This window comes from Oncorhynchus keta, chromosome 30 (assembly GCF_023373465.1).
Source record: "Oncorhynchus keta strain PuntledgeMale-10-30-2019 chromosome 30, Oket_V2, whole genome shotgun sequence".
Lineage (NCBI taxonomy): Eukaryota > Metazoa > Chordata > Actinopteri > Salmoniformes > Salmonidae > Oncorhynchus > Oncorhynchus keta.
In genome coordinates this window covers 34827331-34848421 of record NC_068450.1, presented here as the reverse complement: position 1 = coordinate 34848421, position 21091 = coordinate 34827331, and the positions used below count along the sequence as shown (strand labels likewise).

Sequence of the window (21091 nt, the reverse complement as noted above, 5' to 3'; positions counted from 1 at the left end):
TATCGGCGTTAAAGTTAACAGAATACAACAACTGATTTAATCACAAAGTGAGATCCCTTTCATTTCCATTTTCACATGCTGGATTTCAATGGAGTTCATGGGAGAATGTCATTATAGAACTCAACAATGATGATCTACTCTGTCAGCATGTACATGGAAAGCAATTTGGGATGCAAACACAGTATTGTATGTATGAAAGGTGCTATACCATCATCATTACAATGTCTGAACAGTATAAAGCGGGTCTCACCTTTGACATATACGTAGGTAGAGCTGATGTCGGCGGAGGGCTGGGCGTACCTGCAGCTGTAGAGCCCCGTGTCGTTGGGGATCAGGTTTCTCACCAGCAGCTTACTACAGTGGGCGTTCGCCCGGGGCTCACACTCCTCCACATGAACCCCCTCCGAGGTGACGTTCCGCCAGGGCAGCCTCCAGTGCAGCTGGGACGCACCTCTGATGAAGACAGCAGAAGTTATCCATAATAACTGACACAGGATCCGATATTATTTATTATCCCTAATGGTTAAGATTTAGATTGAGGATAGGGACATCTGATTGGAGATCTGTGGTTAAGGGCAACCTCTAAGTTAAGTGACAAAGTAAAGAGGGTCCATCTGAGAGGGTCAGCCAGACCACCTGCATCATCACTATCTTATTACCCTCCTACACCCCCTAGAGCTCTGGGTCGTCATCCTCAGGTCAGCATGTCATCACCAGGTCAAACACCTTCATTGTCTCACCTGATTTATGCACACAAACATGCTCTTACAGGACACAGGCACCAGCTCTCAATATTCGATCTCAGTATTACTTAGATATAGAATTGATAGTGAAATCAGTGTTAAATGCTGGCTTTGACCTGACTTGACTTTGATAGTGGCCCCTCCCCTCAGGACCTCTCAAATTCTGTTTATTTGGAAGTGTTCGAAGGCCAATAACCTGGAGTCATCTTGATAACGGGGACTTTTACATGGGAACCTGGCTGGGATCTCTGGGACGATGTGCTCAAATAACACATTATCTCCAGTGTTCGTTTTTTTAAGGTCCCATTAAAAGCGATCCCGGTGGAGCTTGAAATATGTCTCACTGCATACCACTGCCTCTGCCTACATTGCCTGGGGTCAAGAAACTCTCATCCAGAGGCCAGAAACCATAGACAGTTACCGTCCGGGGCCTTTTTAGCACATGGCCTTGTAGGGAAGCGTTGCATTGGGCCACAGGGGTTAGCATTCCTGGAGTGCCTAGAAAATGATGCAAGGCTCTCTAAACGCTTAACAAATGTGTGAACTTCCGACAGACAGGGGTCCCACCGGCCCCCAATTGGAACAGATTGATAAATTGCGACCACACTGTTTGCCTGGCTGGGAGAGTCACTGCCTATCTGCCTCTGTGGTCTGATGCTCCTGCAGTCCTTTTCATATATATCTCTTTATCCTGGCCTAGCTGTCTAACAGGGCCAAATCAGAGCTTGGGTCTTTATTGCTTCAGTGATAGTCCAGAGAACAGCCATCACCTGGAGAAGGACCTGGCCTCACCTCCTGACTGACCCTGATCTAATGAATAACGGGGGAGGGGGTTGCATGAACCTGTTTTTTTGTTGTTGATGAAAGCCTTGCCAGGGAGTTCTTTCCTTTACCTCTGTCATCAAAATGAATGACACATTTTAACAGTCATCGCCCACCTTTTTTCTGTCCATATGACCTGACCAAGATAAACTTGTGTGGTCAGGAACAACTCTTGTTGTTGGGGAACTTGACATTAAGTATTTTGTTTCAGTGTGTGTGTGTGTGTGTATAATACCTGCAGGTGAGGTTGAGTGAATTCCCTGCGTGTAGAAGGTGTGTGTCCTCAAAGGGCAGCAGCAGAGGGGCTGGAAGGTTGACCTGACCTGTACAACACAGAAACACACACACACACACACACACACATTCAGACATTGGCTAACACTCTGAGTCATTGGATACAAGAACACCCTCTGAACACTTCAAAGTGGCGCTTCATAGTACTCTCATACAACAAATTACACCATGCCTCCATTTACAGTCAACCAGTTCCTCTCTCACTCTCTGAATCCTACAGTCTGACTCACCAGTGGGGTGATAAATGCATTGGGAGTTTTTTCCTGAGTACAACCCATGTGTATTCACTTAGTGCTGGTCTATTCTGCTGTGAGGGGGTGGGAGGTGTTTACGGGGCAGTCCGTGCAGAGTAGGGTGCTGGAGGATACTGGTCTGGTCTGATAGTGATGAGTTATGTGAGTGTGTTTGAGAGGAGTGGGTGTGAGGCAGATGAGAAGGGGAGGGGGGAGTAGGGGGGGCATGGGGAGCAGCTGTGCCCCTCAGCCAGAGAGGTCACTCCAGTCAGAACCGGGGAGAACTGGGCAGACCCAGATGAGCTCGGCAACATGTCGTCCAGCTCAATCAGTCAATCTAGTTTGGTGGGGACTCTCTCTTCCTCTCTTTCTCCATGCTATAACAATGCTGACACACACTTACAGTATATGGGCAGATTCACTTTTTGATTGACCTCTGACCTTTGCTGCATGCACTGTATTCTATTATTACATTTATAGAGAAGAGGGACAAAAGGGGAAGTTGGATTAAAAATCCCAGTTGTTGGTGGACCGGCTGAAGCTGTTGATAGGTGCTGCTCGCGGTGCTCAGCATAGGAAGCACTGTCATTCTCTCTGCTGTCCGTGAGTTGTGACCGTCTCACAAGTGATTTCCTTCTTTTGACTCTCTACTCCCCAAGCAGCTTGTGTACAGTCAACATGTGGTTTCCAGGCAAACACGTTTATAAAAGGTTCTCTTTAAGAGCAAATGTCTGCCTGCCCAGCGCTGACAGTATCCAGAAAGACAATGGAATTACACAACAAGGCTAATTCCCTGGGTGGACTCCAGAAACCTAGACACACACAAATGCAGGAGAACACAGAAAACACACACACACGCATACACACTCAAAAGTACACAGAGTTGCAATTTGTTTTATTGTGGGGGTCTGAACAGCTGTTGTCCAAGAATGAACTGACAGTGCCAACGTTGGCACTCAAATACCAACTTCCTTCCAAAATGTTGTAACATCATTGTTTCATAGTCCAAGGTTATTTGGAGGGGAAGGGATGTGGTCAAGGGTTTTCAAAGTGATGAAAACATTCCTCTCAGTATGACAGAGTACTACCAGTATAGGGTCTAAGTATACTACATTGCTCTCTTTAATACTTCTACTTCTGCGAAACATAATCAGAGATCAGAATCTCCAGACATAGTCTGTAGATATTACTCAGTTGTTATTGCCCATGTGTGTATTTCCATATGGATAGATCGATGTACATAAACAAAGGCCTTGAAGAATATGCCGGTGCATCTTGAACACGAGCTGAGAAAAAAGAATGTACACTGAGATTCCTAGAAAACTTTACATTAATGTTTATATACAGTGCCTTGCGAAAGTATTCGGCCCCCTTGAACTTTGCGACCTTTTGCCACATTGAGGTTGGATGGAGAGCATTTGTGAACAGCAGTTTTCAGTTCTTTCCACAGATTCTCGATTGGATTCAGGTCTGGACTTTGACTTGGCCATTCTAACATCTGGATATGTTTATTTTTTAACCATTCCATTGTAGATTTTGCTTTATGTTTTGGATCATTGTCTTGTTGGAAGACAAATCTCCGTCCCAGTCTCAGGTCTTTTGCAGACTCCATCAGGTTTTCTTCCAGAATGGTCCTGTATTTGGCTCCATCCATCTTCCCATCAATTTTAACCATCTTCCCTGTCCCTGCTGAAGAAAAGCAGGCCCAAACCATGATGCTGCCACCACCATGTTTGACAGTGGGGATGTTGTGTTCAGGGTGATGAGCTGTGTTGCTTTTACGCCAAACATAACGTTTTGCATTGTTGCCAAAAAGTTCAATTTTGGTTTCATCTGACCAGAGCACCTTCTTCCACATGTTTGGTGTGTCTCCCAGTTGGCTTGTGGCAAACTTTAAACAACACTTTTTATGGATATCTTTAAGAAATGGCTTTCTTCTTGCCACTCTTCCATAAAGTCCAGATTTGTACAATATACGACTGATTGTTGTCCTATGGACAGAGTGTCCCACCTCAGCTGTAGATCTCTGCAGTTCATCCAGAGTGATCATGGGCCTCTTGGCTGCATCTCTGATCAGTCTTCTCCTTGTATGAACTGAAAGTTTAGAGGGACGGCCAGGTCTTGGTAGATTTGCAGTGGTCTGATACTCCTTCCATTTCAATATTATCGCTTGCACAGTGCTCCTTGGGATGTTTAAAGCTTGGGAAATCTTTTTGTATCCAAATCCGGCTTTAAACTTCTTCACAACAGTATCTCGGACCTGCCTGGTGTGTTCCTTGTTCTTCATGATGCTCTCTGCGCTTTCAACGGACCTCTGAGACTATCACAGTGCAGGTGCATTTATACGGAGACTTGATTACACACAGGTGGATTGTATTTATCATCATTAGTCATTTAGGTCAACATTGGATTATTCAGAGATCCTCACTGAACTTCTGGAGTGTCACGCCCTGGTCGAAGTATTTTATGTTTATCTTCATTTATTTGGTCAGGCCAGGGTGTGACATGGGTTTTTGTATTTGGTGTGTATGTAGTGGGATTGTAGCTTAGTGGGGTGTTCTAGGTAAGTCTATGGCTGTCTGAAGTGGTTCTCAATCAGAGGCAGGTGTTTATCGTTGTCTCTGATTGGGAACCATATTTAGGCAGCCATATTCTTTGGTTGTGTTGTGGGTGATTGTCCTTAGTGTCTTGATGTCTTTATTCTGTGTTAGTTCACACTAGTATAGGCTGTTTCGGTTTTCGTTACGTTTATTGTTTTGTAGTGTTCGTATTTAGATTCGTGTTACGTTTGTTTCAATAAACATGGATCGCAATGTACACTCTGCATTTTGGTCCGACTCTCCTTCACCATATGAAAACCGTTACAGAATCACCCACCACAAACGGACCAAGCAGCGTGTTAACAGGCAGGAGCCACAGGAGAGGCAACAGAAGCAGCTGCAGTGGGAGAGGCTGCACCACCTGGAGAAATGGACATGGGAGGAAGAACTGGACGGTAAAGGACCCTGGGCTCAGCCTGGAGAATATCGCCGCCCCAAGGAAAAACTGGAGGCGGCGAAAGCTGAGAGGCGCAGGTATGAGGAGGCAGCACAGCGTAGCGGATGGAAGCCTGAGAGTCAGCCCCAAAAATGTCTTGGGGGCTCAGGGAGAGTGTGGCAGGGTCAGGAGTCAGACCTGAGCCAACTCTCCCTGTTTATCGTGAGGAGCCAAGGAGGAGACCAGAACCAGAGCCGGTGTTGGAGGTGAGCGAAGCAGAGACTGTGAAGGAGTTAATGGGGAAATTGGAGGAGAGAGAAATGAGGGAGTTGCTGTGTTGGTGCTTTTTGCATGGAATTCGCCCAACGGAACGTGTCGGGGATTTGATGGCACCTGGGTCAGCGCTCCATACTCGTCCTGAGGTGCGTGTTAGTCGGCTGGTGAAGTTGGTGCCAGCCTCACGCATCAGGCCTCCTGTGCACATCCCTAGCCTTGCACGTCCTGTGCCAGCACTGCTCTCAAGATCTCCAGTACGCCTTCACAGTCTAGCCCATCCTGTGCCAGCGTGTCCTCGGTCCAGTACCACCAGTATCAGCACCACGCATCAGGCCTACAGTGCGCCTCGCCTCTCCAGCGCTGTCGGAGCCTTTCTCCTCTCCTGCGTTGCCGGAGTCTCCCGCCTGTCTAGCGCTATCAGAGCCTTCCTCCTCTCCTGCGCTGTCGGAGTCTCCCGCCTCTCCAGCGTTGTCAGAGTCTCCCGCCTGTTCAGCGCAGCCAGAGCTGTCAGTCTGCATGGAGCAGCCAGAGCTGTCAGTCTGCATGGAGCACCCAGAGCTGTCAGTCTGCAAGGTGCTGCCAGCCTGCATGGAGCAGTCAGAGCTGTCAGTCTGCATGGAGCGGTCAGAGCTGTCAGTCTGCATGAAGCAGCCAGAGCTGTCAGTCTGCATGAAGCAGCCAGAGCTGTCAGTTTGCAAGGAGCTGTCAGTCTGCAAGGAGCTGTCAGTCTGCAAGGAGCTGCCAGTCTGCAAGGAGCTGCCAGTCTGCAAGGAGCTGCCAGTCTGCAAGGAGCTGGCAGTCTGCAAGGAGCTGGCAGTCTGCAAGGAGCTGTCCAGTCTGCAAGGAGCTGCCAGTCTGCAAGGAGCTGCCAGTCTGCACGGAGCCGCCAGAGCTGCTAGTCTGTAAGAAGCCGCCAGAGCTGTCAGCCGACATGGAGCAGCCAGAGCCGCCAGTCAGCGTGGAGCAGTCAGAGCCGCCAGTCAGCATGGAGCAGCCAGATCTTCCAGATCTGACAGTCAGCCAGATTCTTCCAGATCTGCCAGTCAGCCAGAATCTTCCAGATCTGCCAGTCAACCAGGCTCTTCCAGATCTGCCAGTTAATCAGACTCTTCCAGATCTGCCAGTCAACCAGACTCTTCCAGATCTGCCAGTCAACCAGACTCTTCCAGATCTGCCAGTCAACCAGAATCTTCCAGATCTGCTAGTCAACCAGACTCTTCCAGATCTGCCAGAACTGCCAGTCAGCCAGGATCTGCCAGGATCCGCCAGTCAGCCAGGATCTGCCAGTCAGCCAGGATCTGCTGAGGCCACCAGCCAGCCAGGATCTGGTAGATCTATCTACCTGCCTGAGCTTCCTCTCACTCCTGAGCTTCCTCTCATTCCTGAGCTTACTCTCACTCCTGAGCTTCCTTTCACTCCTGACATTCCTTTCACTCCTGAGCTTCCTTTCACTCCTGAGCTTCCTTTCACTCCTGAGCTTCCCCTCAGTCCCGAGCTGCCTCAGTCCCGAGCTGCCCCTCAGTCCCAATCTGCTCCTCAGTCCAGTGGGGTTCTGGGTGAGGACTACTAGGCCATGGTCGGCGGCGAGGGTGGACTATCCAAGGACGCGAGGAGGAGGGACTAAGACAGTGTTTGAGTGGAGTCCACGTCCCGCGCCGGAGCCGCCACATTGGACAGACGCCGACCCGGACCCTCCCTATTGTTTTGAGGTGCGTTCGGGAGTCCGCACCTTAGGGGGGGGTTCTGTCATGCCCTGGTCGAAGTATTTTGTGTTTATCTTCATTTATTTGGTCAGGCCAGGGTGTGACATGGGTTTTTGTATGTGGTGTGTATGTAGTGGGATTGTAGCTTAGTGGGGTGTTCTCGGTAAGTCTATGGCTGTCTGATTGTCTCTGATTGGGAATCATATTTAGGCAGCCATATTCTTTGGTTGTGTTGTGGGTGATTGTCCTTAGTGTCTTGATGTCTTTATTCTGTGTTAGTTCACACTAGTATAGGCTGTTTCGGTTTTCATTACGTTTATTGTTTTGTAGTGTTCGTATTTAGATTCGTGTTACGTTTGTTTCAATAAACATGGATCGCAATCTACACGCTGCATTTTGGTCCGACTCTCCTTCACCATATGAAAACCGTTACATGGAGAGAGTTTGCTGCACTGAAAATAAAGGGGCTGAATAATTTTGCACGACCAATTTTTCAGTTTTTGATTTGTTAAAAAAGTTTGAAATATGCAATAAATGTCGTTCCACTTCATGATTGTGTCCCACTTGTTGTTGATTCTTCACAAAAAAATACAGTTTTATATCTTTATGTTTGAAGCCTGAAATGTGGCAAAAGGTCGCAAAGTTCAACGGGGCCGAATACTTTCGCAAGGCACTGTAATATATATATATATATATATATATATATATATATATATATATATATATATTGGTGTCTGGGACACTACTGTTGATATTACGTTACCAAGCTAAGGGATGGACCTAGAGAAATGCAACCACTCTCGTGGATGGTCATGGACTGAACATCCATGATATCAAAATGAGAGTTTTAACCATGTTTTGAGGTTATACAGTGTTTGTTTACATTTACATTGTTTTCAAACACTGGAGTAAAACAAGCTTATATTTGAGGTTTTGATCAGGTACAACAGTTGAACTAAGCTCATGAGGCATTTATTTATAAGTTATATTCTTCAAGAATCAGTGCGTATATATCCTGCATTTATAAGTTCAAAAATGAAGTCCAAAAATGAATGTAGCAACTTTGGAACCAAGAACAGTTTCCCCACTCTGCACTATAACAAACTACAGATGGATGGTTCAGCAGGGGCCCCCGGCAGCCCACCTAAAAAGCCCCCCCGGCTTACCCCCTTCATCAAGCCCTCCACTCCCTGCCCTGTCCCTGTCGCTCTCCACCCACAGCCTCCCATCCCATCCTACCCCCCCACCTGCCTGCCCAGCGCTGACCTCAGCAGGCCCCCCACCACAACCCCCCGCGAACAGCTGTGTGCTGCATTCCTCCAGTGGAACGCCTGGAAATGCTAGAAATTGTGCTTGTTGTGCTGGTTCAGTTCAGAGGGCCTGGTTCTCATTATGAGACATTAAAGAAGAGGACAGACGTGGAACCAGACCATGCCTCCATTTACAGTCAGTTCCTCTCTATGAATCCTACATAAATGCATTGGATTTTATGGACATGGAACCACTATCTGATGTCTCTCGGTTGCCATATTCAGCTCACTCTGCTGGCTGGTGTTGGGCTCTTGTGCGTGTTATCAAACAGCAGTTGACATTGTAAGTGTTAGTCTGGGACCCTCCATTCATAAGTCCCAAGCCTCCCTCTGTGCAGAGCAGAGGCACCCTCAGCAGGGTCGGTACAAACTGGAAGCATCAGATTTTCAGAGGAAAAGCAAAGAAGATGCCTCCGGTTTCATTTGACCCCGCTCAGGTGTTTATTTTACGCCTGCAACATTACAGATGTAGGATTTGAACTAGATTACTCTTTTGTTGCTTAGAATTTTCCTGCAATGATGCTAACTTGTACTATAGGTTTAAAAAGGCTTCTAAAGTTTGCAATTCCCACTTTAAAATGTCAGACTTGATTTGCCCTTATCAACCCCTACAAAAAAGTCCATGAACTATAATTAACATAATAATTCACATTTCCTGTTGCTGTAGGATTATTTTCCTGCTGAAGAAAACTGGCTCAAATTAAGATCCTACACCTGTAGGTTATGTCACGTCTACCCCAGCTCCCGCTCTCCAGCGCTCGATGTAGCCAGTTTACTCATTATTACACGCACCTGCACCTCATGAGAATCACCTGGACTCCATCACCTTCCTGATTACCTCCCCTATATCTGTCACTCCCTTTGGTTCTTTCCCCAGGCGTTATTGATTCTGTTCCTGTGTTTCAAGGCTGTATGCTACTCGTGTTTCATGTGCCGTTATTTATTAAATGTGGTCTCTGTATTCTTAGCGTACACATTACAGGTTAAAGCTGGGAAAACAGCACAGGACATTGCAGTCGCTACATTTCCAGGAAGGACTTTTGCTCCCATATGATGGGATTCCAAGTTCTATTCTGAAGTGTTTGTGGTCAAGCCAAACCGAAAACAGAGAACAAACAATGACCAATTCCAACATTTGACTGTTTTTAAACTAATCCAAACCCTATCTTTGTGTCTAGGCCCCATGGAAATCAGTGTGCTCTTGAAAAACCCCAAAATAGTTTCAGCTGTACTGCCAAACACTTGTGTAATACAACAACTATCTCATGATGTTGAATCCATTGGGTAAGAAACTGCTGAACCCAATGTGAATCTGCTTAAAGAGGAAGAGAGAGCGACAGAGAGAGAGAACAAAAGCAAGAGCGAGTGAGAGAACAAGAGTGGGAGTCTGAATGTGGCTGTGCCAGGCAGTCCGGGCTAGCGGCCAACAGCTCATATCTGATACTATGGAATAAAACCCTATTCTTTATTACGGTATGAGATGACTGTACTGTCACTGTGTTTGTGAGGAAATCCCCAGTCACACCTTAAAGTGCAGGGTATAATGTACGGAATTCCCTCATCTGTGGCTGGTACACGTCTCCCTGTGCTTCCCGTCCTACCATGTACCAGCAATGCCATCTCTGGAGTGAGGATCTTTTTTGGGGTCTTCAAGGCAAAAACAACAATGTGGAATAATGACTCCCTCGTTTAACCTTGCCACTCCATCTCTTTGTATGTCCAACATGGAGAACAAAGGGAGAGAGAGGATGGTGGGGGGTGGGGGGCGCACTCCTTTATGAAAGAGAAAGGTCAGAGGCTTGTGAGTCATCTTCGCTGCAGTGTGTCCATGGATATAGCAGAGAAGCACAACAGTAGTCAGCGGTAGTCAGTCAGTGGCCACTGACATGATCACTGGCTTCCTGTATGGCACTGTGGTGCTCAGGGCTACCATTTTTACCTCAATGGAACATTACAATATTTCCACACATTTATCACAATATATTTTGGTTAAGCAACTGGCTTTAATGCTGCTGTGAATTTCCCAGAAAAGGAACTTAAAATGTTCCATTCTTCATTTCCAGGCTTTACTGGCTCACAGTTGGTCGGCTATACTGGTTTTGTAAGGTTACATTGGGGTTAACCTGTCCTGTACTGTTACATCCCTCAAGTTCATTGCCTCATAGTGTGACGATGCAGCCATCCCGCTGCGATCTCATTCTGAGACAGTGGTATTTCACGGTGAGTTGTCTCTAGTTGGAGTCTTTCAGAACAGAAAAACATAAAGACAAACTCACAAGATGTTTTATGCTCTGCTGGCAGATGTACAACGGAGACCTGAAAACCATGACAAGAGTACTGCCAAAATAAGAAGTTGCTACTACTATTTACTGTGCAGTTAGAGTTTCTAACGGTTGTGACTGCACTCTCACACCGGGTCCTTCAGAAAGCACTGCACTCTGCCAACAATATGGTTAAGACAACAGTAAGAGAGACTTTTTTATTAGTCCGTAGATTAGCTTTGGGAGTTTGGAGACAGAATGCACAAGCCTCCCCTTTAAAAAAACAGAATAAAGGAACATCTGGCCAAGATGGGTGGCCAGTCAGCTTTTCCTGGTTACATAGAATTAAACGTGGTTAACTATAGGAAGATCCTGTATATTGAGATTCCTACGAGCTCTTCCACTGTGTAAGCCAGGAGGATTCTTGAAATTGAAATCCCATGCAGGGGTTAAAACTAAATATACAGCTGGCTCAGCAAGAGAGATGTACATGTCTTATAGAGGGGGATGCTGCTATCATCCCTGTTAACAACAGCAATAGCAACTGAACATCCAGATTCAACTGAAGTGCTTCTGCTGTGCTGTTAGAAATCTCCCAATACAAGAATCCATCATGCACAGGAGAGGTAAGACATCTGAGGAACCTGCCTCAGTCTTGAGATGAGTTTACTACTAACGGCTCTACCATATAGCCAACCGCCATGCAGAAACAATGGTCCACCTTTGCTCAGCCTCATTGTCTTGAGATTGGGGCTTGACATACATTGGTGCTTCAATGAGAATGTAGCGTGTCACGTTTCCGTGACCTCTATGGGCCAGAACAATTCCAGGGTGCCTCCTGCCCTCCCCCACCCCTTGTCTGTTTCTTCCTTGTGTTTTTCCCATGCTCTGCGTGTGGACAGTGAAGGAAATCTACTTGGAAACAGTGTAGATAAACTAGAGAGACTGAAAAAGTAGCAGGGGAGGGAGGGGCCAGTATTTCCTCTGTTTGGATGTGATGTTAATTTGGACATTGGGAGGAAGACATATCTGTGTTGCACACCGGGCAAGACAGAATGTAGAGAAAGTACTGCTCGATCTTGTTTAGGGACGGATCGTAATGTACAGAATGGTTACCTGGAGGAAAATGGGGGAGGGTCATGCTATTCAATTTCAGTCAAGGGGAGGGTTTAGTATTTTTAAAATCTAGTCATGGGGAGAGTCATGCCATTTTCTAATTGATGAAATGTCTATATTTCTCAGTGTTTAAAAAAATAGTTGCTTATTAGGCTATATATTGATGTGTGCCAATGCTGCCCCTGATCTCTGATTTTCCGCAAATAGGATATTTAGTGTGGTCTCAATCAAACGATCCATAGCCTATAAGCTATGGTCCGAAATACAATATTCTTGAAAAAGGCCGATACCAATATCCGATATATTCTTTGCCCCCCAAAAAAACAATACAGATAACCGATATTACATTTTTTTGCGGCCTGTCAAGCATTCTACTACAGTTAAACAGTTAACACATTACACATGGACGCAGCAGTCTAAGCCACTGCATCTCAGTGGAAGAGACATCACTACAATCCCTGGTTCGAATCCAGGCTCTATCACATCCGGCCGTGATTGGGTGTCCCATAGGGTGGCGCACAATTGTCCCAGCGTCGTACGTGTTTGGCCGGTGTAGGCCGTCATTGTAAATAAGAATTTGTTTTTAACTGACTTGCCTAGTTAAACAAAGGTTACACACACACCACACTGACCCCAAAATTATTTTGATGGCATTTACGTATTTCCCCATTTCCAGTAAAACATCATCAAAACCTATTTCTTTCACTTACTTGCTTTGCTGTTTCGTTGTTCATTTGTTCAGTCATTTCATTCTCAACCAGAATTTCTATGGAATGCCTTTGGGGTCTTTTAATGTCAAAAAAGATACACATCAAATAATAACACTATTTGAAGTGTCAAATAAGCTTGTTGACCAATCAGGATCTGACTATGACTGCACGTCACATAATAATTAAACGAGTTCATTAATTTTTGTTATTGCACATTGATTACACTATCACTCATATTTCATATTTCACAACGATTCATAGATACGTATGCTATGATGCTGGTAAAGTTGCTTCGAGCATCTACAGTGCTGGTCCTCAAAAAAAAAACTAGCTAGCTCATGGATGCAAACAATGTTCTTCCCCAAAAACATAGCAAAACGACATAATCTGTTTCAGTAGCTACAGTTAGCTAGCTAACTAAACTCAGCAAAAAAATAAACGTCCTCTCACTATCAACTGCGTTTATTTTCAGCAAACTTAACATGTGTATATAACATAAGATTCAACAACTGAGACATAAACTGAACAAGATCTTGATGAACAGAAATGGAATAATGTGTCCCTGAACAAAGGGGGGTCAAAATCAAAAGTAACAGTCAGTATCTGGTGTGGCAACCAGTTGCATTAAGTACTGCAGTGCATGAGGGAGGAGGATGTCTTCCCTGTAATGCACAGCGTTGAGATTGCCTGCAATCTCAGACCATGACGGACCTCCAAATCGATCCCGCTCCTCGGTGTAACGCTCATTCCTTCGACGATAAACGCGAATCCGACCATCGCCCCTGGTGAGACAAAACCGCGACTCGTCAGTGAACAGCCTTTACCTTTTGTCAGTCCTGTCTGGTCCAGCGACAGTGGGTTTGTGCCTATAGGCAACGTTGTTGCCTTACAACAGGCCTACAAGCCCTCAGTCCAGCCTCTCTCAGCCTATTGCAGACAGTCTGAGCACTGATGGAGGGATTGTGCGTTCCTGGTGTAACTCGGGCAGTTGTTGTTGCCATCCTGTACCTGTCCCGCAGGTGTGATGTTCGGATGTACTGATCCTGTGCAGGTGTTGTTACACGTGGTCTGCCACTGCGAGGACGATCAGCTGTCTGTCCTGTCGACCCTGTAGCGCTGTCTTAGGCGTCTCACAGTACGGACATTGCAATGTATTTCCCTGGCCACATCTGCAGTCCTCATGCCTCCTTGCAGCATGCCTAAGGCACGTTCACACAGATGAGCGGGGACACTGGGCATCTTTCTTTGATGTTTATCAGAGTCAGTAGAAAGGCCTCTTTTTTTATTTAACCTTTATTTTACTAGGCAAGTCAGTTAAGAACAAATTCTTATTTTCAATGACGGCCTAGGAACAGTGGGTTAACTGCCTGTTCAGGGGCAGAACGACAGATGTGTACCTTGTCAGCTCGGGGATTCGAACTTGCAACCGGTTACTAGTCCAACGCTCTAACCACTAGGCTACCCTGCCGCCCCACTTAGTGTCCTAAGTTTTCATAACTGTGACCATAATTGCCTACCGTAAGCTGTTAGTGTCTTAACCGTTCTTGGTATTGTGTACCAGTGCTTGACCAGTCGACGAAGGCCAACATCACCCACGACAGAGAACGGTTGATTGTCAAGGGCAATGAATTCTATTATCTTGGCTTTAATGGTTTTCACCTTTGAGTTGGCTCGCTGAAATGTTCTTACTCTTTCAAATGACTGCTCGACTTGTTGATTGCTCGAGCCACACAGCAGACAATGTGGGCTAGGTTAGGGACGCTGTGTTGCATGTGTAGAGCAAAATTTGATGTGCCGTTATTACGTCATGTACCTACATTATATAGGCATGTACGGCAGCTTTGACATCGGTTTTTAACATCAGCGTTAAACGAGACATCGGGTCGATACTGATGCTGTCATTTTTAGCTAATATCGTCCGATTCCAATATGTTCACCGATATATCGTGCATCCGTAGTTTAAACCCAGACAGATTTTGGGGAAACACTTCTCTCATTGGGTTAAGCAATGGAAGAAGAGTAGCCAGCAGTTAAAGCTTTTCTCTGTAGCAGGTAAGCCTACTCTGTCTGGGGTGGAAAGGTAGGCCTACTCTGTCTGGGGTGGAAAAGTAGGCCTACTCTGTCTGGGGTGGAAAGGTAGGCCTACTCTGTCTGGGGTGGAAAGGTAGGCCTATTCTGTCTGGGGTGGAAAGGTAGGCCTACTCTGTCTGGGGTGGAAAGGTAGGCCTACTCTGTCTGGGGTGGAAAGGTAGGCCTACTCTGTCTGGGGTGGAAAGGTAGGCCTACTCTGTCTGGGGTGGAAAGGTAGGCCTACTCTGTCTGGGGTGGAAAGGTAGGCCTATTCTGTCTGGGGTGGAAAGGTAGGCCTACTCTGTCTGGGGTGGAAAGGTAGGCCTACTCTGTCTGGGGTGGAAAGGTAGGCCTACTCTGTCTGGGGTGGAAAGGTAGGCCTATTCTGTCTGGGGTGGAAAGGTAGGCCTACTCTGTCTGGGGTGGAAAGGTAGGCCTAACTTTTGAAAGTACCATGCTCAGATACCTAATGACATCTCAGATTTAATTATTTTTGTTGCAAACAAGACACTGATTTGGCATTAGAGAAATATGATGAGATGAACACATAGGCCTAGCTCTATGTCCATTCTTAGCCTGTAATGTCGGTAATTTTTGTTACATTAAAAAGACACTGCTAATATGTAAAATAATGTTGAATTGCATGAAATGTTTATTAATGGTCATGCGTTCTCAGACCTGCAAATACAAGGACAGATTAATTCAATGCTTTTACAGATCTTTCCAATCCTTCTCTTGTCAACGGTGGTCTGTGAACCCACAACCATCTGGCCTGAAGCCCTGTGCACAATCAAAATTCCTGCAATGCCATGTAATGCTTACAGGACAAAAAACAGTTCCTAAAACTGCATATCGAAGGCTCTGGTCTGTCCAAGAAGTGAGGGTAAACAGTAGGCATGTTCTTTGCTATCCCATTTATGTGTTCATTATTATTTTGGTATAGGGGAGGGTCACTTGTTTTTTTGTTTGCGTAAAATATATTTTGCTAAAGGGAGGGCTATAATATCCATTTCAGAGGTCCAATTTTCTCCATGTAAGCCTTATTATAAATAATGTTCACTCCCTTATGTGGAGAGGCATCATGATCCTGGAACTGGCAAGTGATAACAATGTGGCTTACTTTGTGAAACACATTCTATTCTCAAGATGTTGAACAACCTTTCACTCTGGATCCACATGATAACAATGCTGAAATACATATATTCACCATAACTGAAAACACTGGTTCTGTTTTCAAATATATTTCACCTCCTACAGGGGCCTAGTTAACTGTAACACATCTGCGAAATATCTCCACCAATGTCCAATACAGATTCTTGATACACAAAAAGACTACCAACAAGAATGAACAAATTTGAGATTAAGTGGGAACAGTTAACTTCATAAGGTATAGATAATAAACTCATAATTATACGTAATAAACTCATAGGTAGGTATAGGTAATAAACTCATAGGTATAGGTAATAAACTCATAGGTAAGTATAAGTAATGAACTAAAAGGTATAGGTAATAAACTCATCAGTATTTTTTACATATTTTTTTAACCTTTATTTTACTAGGCAAGTCAGTTAAGAACAAATTCTTATTTACAATGACGGTCTAGGAACAGTGGGTTAACTGCCTGTTCAGGGGCAGAACGACAGATTTGTACCTTGTCAGCTCGGGGGTTTGAACTTGCAACCTTCCAGTTACTAGTCCAACGCTCTAACCACTAGGCTACCCTGCCCTAAACTCATACATATAGGCAATAAACTCATAGGTAGGTATTGTAATAAACTCATAGGTAGGTATCGTAATAAACTCATAGGTAGGTATAGGTAATAAACTCATAGGTATAGGCATTAAACGCAAAGGTATAGGTAATAAACTTGTAGGTATAATTAATAAACTCATTAGGTAGGTATAGGTAATAAACTCATTGGTATAGGCATTAAACACAAAGGTATAGGTAATAAACTCATAGGTATAATTAATAAACTCATAGGTATAAAGTCATAGGTAGGTATAGTGTACAAGTCAAAAGTTTGGACACACTACTCATTCCAGGGTTTTTCTTTATTTGTGCTATTTTCTACATTGTAGAATAGTGAAGACATTAGAACTATGAAATAACACATATAGAATCATGTAGTAACCAAACAAAGTGTTTTATATTTGAGATTCTTCAAAGTAGCCACCCTTTGCCTTGATGACAGCTTTGCACTCTTGACATTCTCTCAACCAGCTTCATGAGGTAGTCACCTGGAATGCAGTTCAATTAACAGGTGTGCCTTGTTAAAAGTTAATTTGTGGAATTTCTTTCCTTCTTAATGCATTTAAGCCAATCAGTTGTGTTGAGACAAGATAGGGGTGGTATACAGAAGATAGCCCTATTTGGTAAAATACCAAGTCCATATTATGGCATTAACAGCTCAAATAAGCAAAGAGAAATGACAGTCCATCGGTACTTTAAGACATGAAGGTCAGTCAATGTGGAATATTTCGAGAACTTTGAAAGTTTCTTCAAATGCAGTTGCAAAAACCATCAAGTGCTGTGATGAAACAGGCTCTCACGAGGACCGCCACAGGAAAGGAAGACCAAGATTCACCTCTGCCTCAGAGGATAACTTCATTAGAGTTCACTGCCCCTCAGATTGCAGCCCAAATAAATGCTTCACAGAGTTCAAGTAAGAGACACATCTCAACATCAACTGTTCAGAGGAGACTGTGTGAATCAGGCCTTCCTGGTCGAATTGCTGCAAAGAAACCACTACTAAAGGACACCAATAAGAAGAAGGTACTTGCTTGGGCCAAGAAACATGAGCAATGGCCATTAGAAAGGTGGAAATCTGTCCTTTGGTCTGATGTGTCCAAATTAAAAAATGTGGTTCCAACCACCGTGTCTTTGTGAGATTCAGAGTAGATGAACGGATGATCTCCTCATGTGTGGTTCCCACCATGAAGCATGGAGGAGGAGGTGTGATGTTGTGGGGGTGCTTTGCTGATGACACAGTCAGTGATTTATTTAGAATTCAGGGCACACTTAACCAGCATGGCTACCACAGCATTCTGCAGCGATACGCCATTCCATCTGGTTTAAGCTTAATAGGACTATTGTTTGTTTTTCAACAGGAACAATGACTCATAACATATCAGATGACCTGGCCTCCAAAATCACTCGACCTCAACCATATTGAGATGGTTTGGGATGAGTTGGACCACAGAGTGAAGAAAAAGCAGCCAACAAGTGCTCAGCATATGGGGGAACTCCTTCAAGACTGTTGGAAAAGCATTCCTCATGAATCTGGTTGAGAGAATACCAAGAATGTGCAAAGCTGTCCTCAAGGCAAAGGGTGGCTACTTTGAAGAAACTCAAATATAAAATCTATTTTGATTTGTTGAACACTTTTTTGGTTACTACATGATTCCATGTGTGTTATTTCATAGTTTTGATGTCTTCACTATTATTCGACAATGTAGAAAATATTAAAAATAAAGAAAAACCCTGGAATGAGTAGGTGTCCAAACTTTTGACCAGTACTGTAGAAAATAAAATCATAGGTATAGGCAAAAAACTCATAGGTAGGTATAAGTAATAAACTCATAGGTAGTTATAGTTAATAAACTCATAGGTAGTCATAGGTAATAAACTCATAGGTATAGTTAATAAACTCATAGGTATATGTAATAAACTCATAGGTAGGTATCGTAATAAACTCATAGGTATAGGCAATAAACTTAAAGATAGGTTTAGGTAATAAACGTATGGGTAGGTATAGCTAATAAACTCATAGGTATAGGCAATAAACTTAAAGATAGGTTTAGGTAATAAACGTATGGGTAGGTATAGCTAATAAACTCGTAAATAGGTATAGGCAATAAACTCATAGGTATAGGTAAAAAACTCATAGGTATAGCTAATAAACTCATAGGTATATGTAATAAACTCATAGGTATAGCTAATAAACTCATAGGTATATGTAATAAACTCATAGGTAGGTATCGTAATAAACTCATAGGTATAGGCAATAAACTTAAAGATAGGTTTAGGTAATAAACTCGTAAATAGGTATAGGCAATAAACTTAAAGATAGGTTTAGGTAATAAACTCGTAAATAGGTATAGGCAATAAACTCATCGGTATAGGTAAAAAACTCATAGGTATAGCTAATAAACTCATAGGTATATGTAATAAACTCATAGGTATAGCTAATAAACTCATAGGTATATGTAATAAACTCATAGGTATAGCTAATAAACTCATAGGTATAGGTAATAAACTCATAGGTATAGCTAATAAACTCATAGGTATATGTAATAAACTCATAGGTATAGCTAATAAACTCATAGGTATAGGTAATAAACTCATAGGTATAGCTAATAAACTCATAGGTATATGTAATAAACTCATAGGTATAGCTAATAAACTCATAGGTATATGTAATAAACTCATAGGTAGGTATCGTAATAAACTCATAGGTATAGGCAATAAACTTAAAGATAGGTATAGCTAATAAACTCGTAAATAGGTATAGGCAATAAACTCATCGGTATAGGTAAAAAACTCATAGGTATAGCTAATAAACTCATAGGTATATGTAATAAACTCATAGGTATAGCTAATAAACTCATAGGTATATGTAATAAACTCATAGGTATAGCTAATAAACTCATAGGTATATGTAATAAACTCATAGGTAGGTATCGTAATAAACTCATAGGTATAGGCAATAAACTTAAAGATAGGTTTAGGTAATAAACTTATGGGTAGGTATAGCTAATAAACTCATAGGTTTAGGTAATAAACTTATGGGTAGGTATAGCTAATAAACTCGTAAATAGGTATAGGCAATAAACTCATCGGTAAAGGTAAAAAACTCATAGGTATAGCTAATAAACTCATAGGTATAGGTAATAAACGTGTAGGTATAATTAATAAACTCGTTAGGTAATATATTCATAGGTATAGGTAATAAACACATAGATATACATAATAAACTCAAATGTATAGGTTATAAACTTATAGATATACATAATAAACTCATAGGTATAGGTAATAAGTTCCCAAGGTAACACACCACAGCAGCGTTTACTCAATTACATCCTCTCTTCAATGGAAAGTGACTACCTCTACTGGTGACAAGTTGTACTGCAATGTCCATACGTGTATGGATTCCTAACCGCCGAACCTCAACCTTGGATTGTTGGATGTTTCAATGAACTTGAATTATCATGACTCAATTTCAACGACATGGAATTTCAATCCCAAGAAACAACATGTGCATTCAACTTCAGCAACAGGTGACATTTTAACTCAGTTGGATTGTGTGATATGGTCACGCTTTAAACAATAGTATCCTTGCCACATCAACTTCATATTTCGTAAATGGATACAAGTCCAAAACAAACTTAGTTCATCTCTTCAAACCATTCGAAACAAATTGAATAGAAAAACGCCCTCTGCTCATTAATACTCTGCATTCCAGCATAATAACAGAGCAAATGTGAATATCAATCTTAATTTATTCATACAGGGGGAAAAAATCACCAAATGTAGATACATTAACTTTAAGTGACTTCAAGGAACATAATTATAAAAGGAGAAACCTTCTCTGGATACGTATGGAATAATTCTTACCGCTTATAGTCGTGATTAAATGAAAGACGACTGAGAGTTTGGCACAGTTGAGCGGGGCCATTCTGTCCACCACCGGTGATACCCCCAGAAAATCCCAAGAAAGAGACAAAAGTGTTGGCTGAGAATAAAACTCGATATAGTCTCTCAGGTAACAGTCCAAAAGTGATATAAATGAAAATGTGTCCTTTTAGTTTTTAATCCAAAAAATCCTTAGATCAAAATGTAAGAAACTCAGCAGTTGTCCACGTATCCCATAGCTTGTTTTGAAGGACAGCTCCCCTGTGCAGTTTTGGTTCCACTCCGACTAGTACTTGCAACTGAAGAGACAGATGAGTGCAGGTGCGACCTGTGCGACGTTTTCCCTCTACTCTTTGGAACTGAGTGAAAGGAATTTAAACAAGCATTGCCACCAAGTGGGTGATTCTTCAAATATTTTGTAGAATAAAACAAACGCCTCAGATTTTAAACAAAACAGAGCAAAATCAGCCATTCATCCTCTGAACAACGGTAGTGTAGATTAATTCATGTGCAACTGTCTGAGAAGTTCTTATCCCGCCCCTGTACTCAGCACCGCTTGCAGTCCACGCGCTGAGTCTTTATAGTGAAGAACAGAGGAAGGACGCAACGTCAAAGACAAACTGCAGTGACAGTGTGACGTTCTAGAATCACTTTCTACATTATTTCACTGTATATGACATGTGAACAGCCTACATCATATTTCTATTTATTGATGACGTGTTGGCCTCACCTATTCTACATCAAACATTTGTATTGTTTTATTGGTTTTGAATGACGTGAAGAACCTTTGAAAGAATTCACTGACAGGAAGAGAAAGAATTTGAATGAACCAGTCAGACACCAAAAACAGATGCATTTAATGCAACATCAACATTACAGTGAATTTCAATTCTTGAATTTACTGTTTCCCAATTCACCAATTTACACAGCCCTTTATTGCCC

At 43.2% G+C, this 21091-nt stretch overlaps 1 protein-coding gene across 2 annotated transcripts in view; it reads right to left on the bottom strand.

The window, feature by feature from the left end:
- Positions 1-20719, bottom strand: part of LOC118363440 (vascular endothelial growth factor receptor kdr-like) — an 83958-nt gene extending 63239 nt beyond the window's left edge. Inside the window, exons 1-3 of one of the 2 annotated variants that reach the window (XR_008087572.1) lie at positions 20132-20719; positions 1801-1888; positions 251-453 (exon numbers count right to left, since the gene is read on the bottom strand). Coding sequence is in view for 1 of the 2 variants with exons in the window: in XM_052488338.1 (XP_052344298.1) it covers positions 251-453; positions 1801-1888; positions 20132-20192 (352 nt within the window). In the remaining variant the exon portion in view is untranslated. The remainder of the gene's footprint in view (positions 1-250; positions 454-1800; positions 1889-20131) is intronic. The other variant, XM_052488338.1, reaches the window with a different exon arrangement.
- Between the last annotated feature and the right edge of the window lie 372 nt (positions 20720-21091).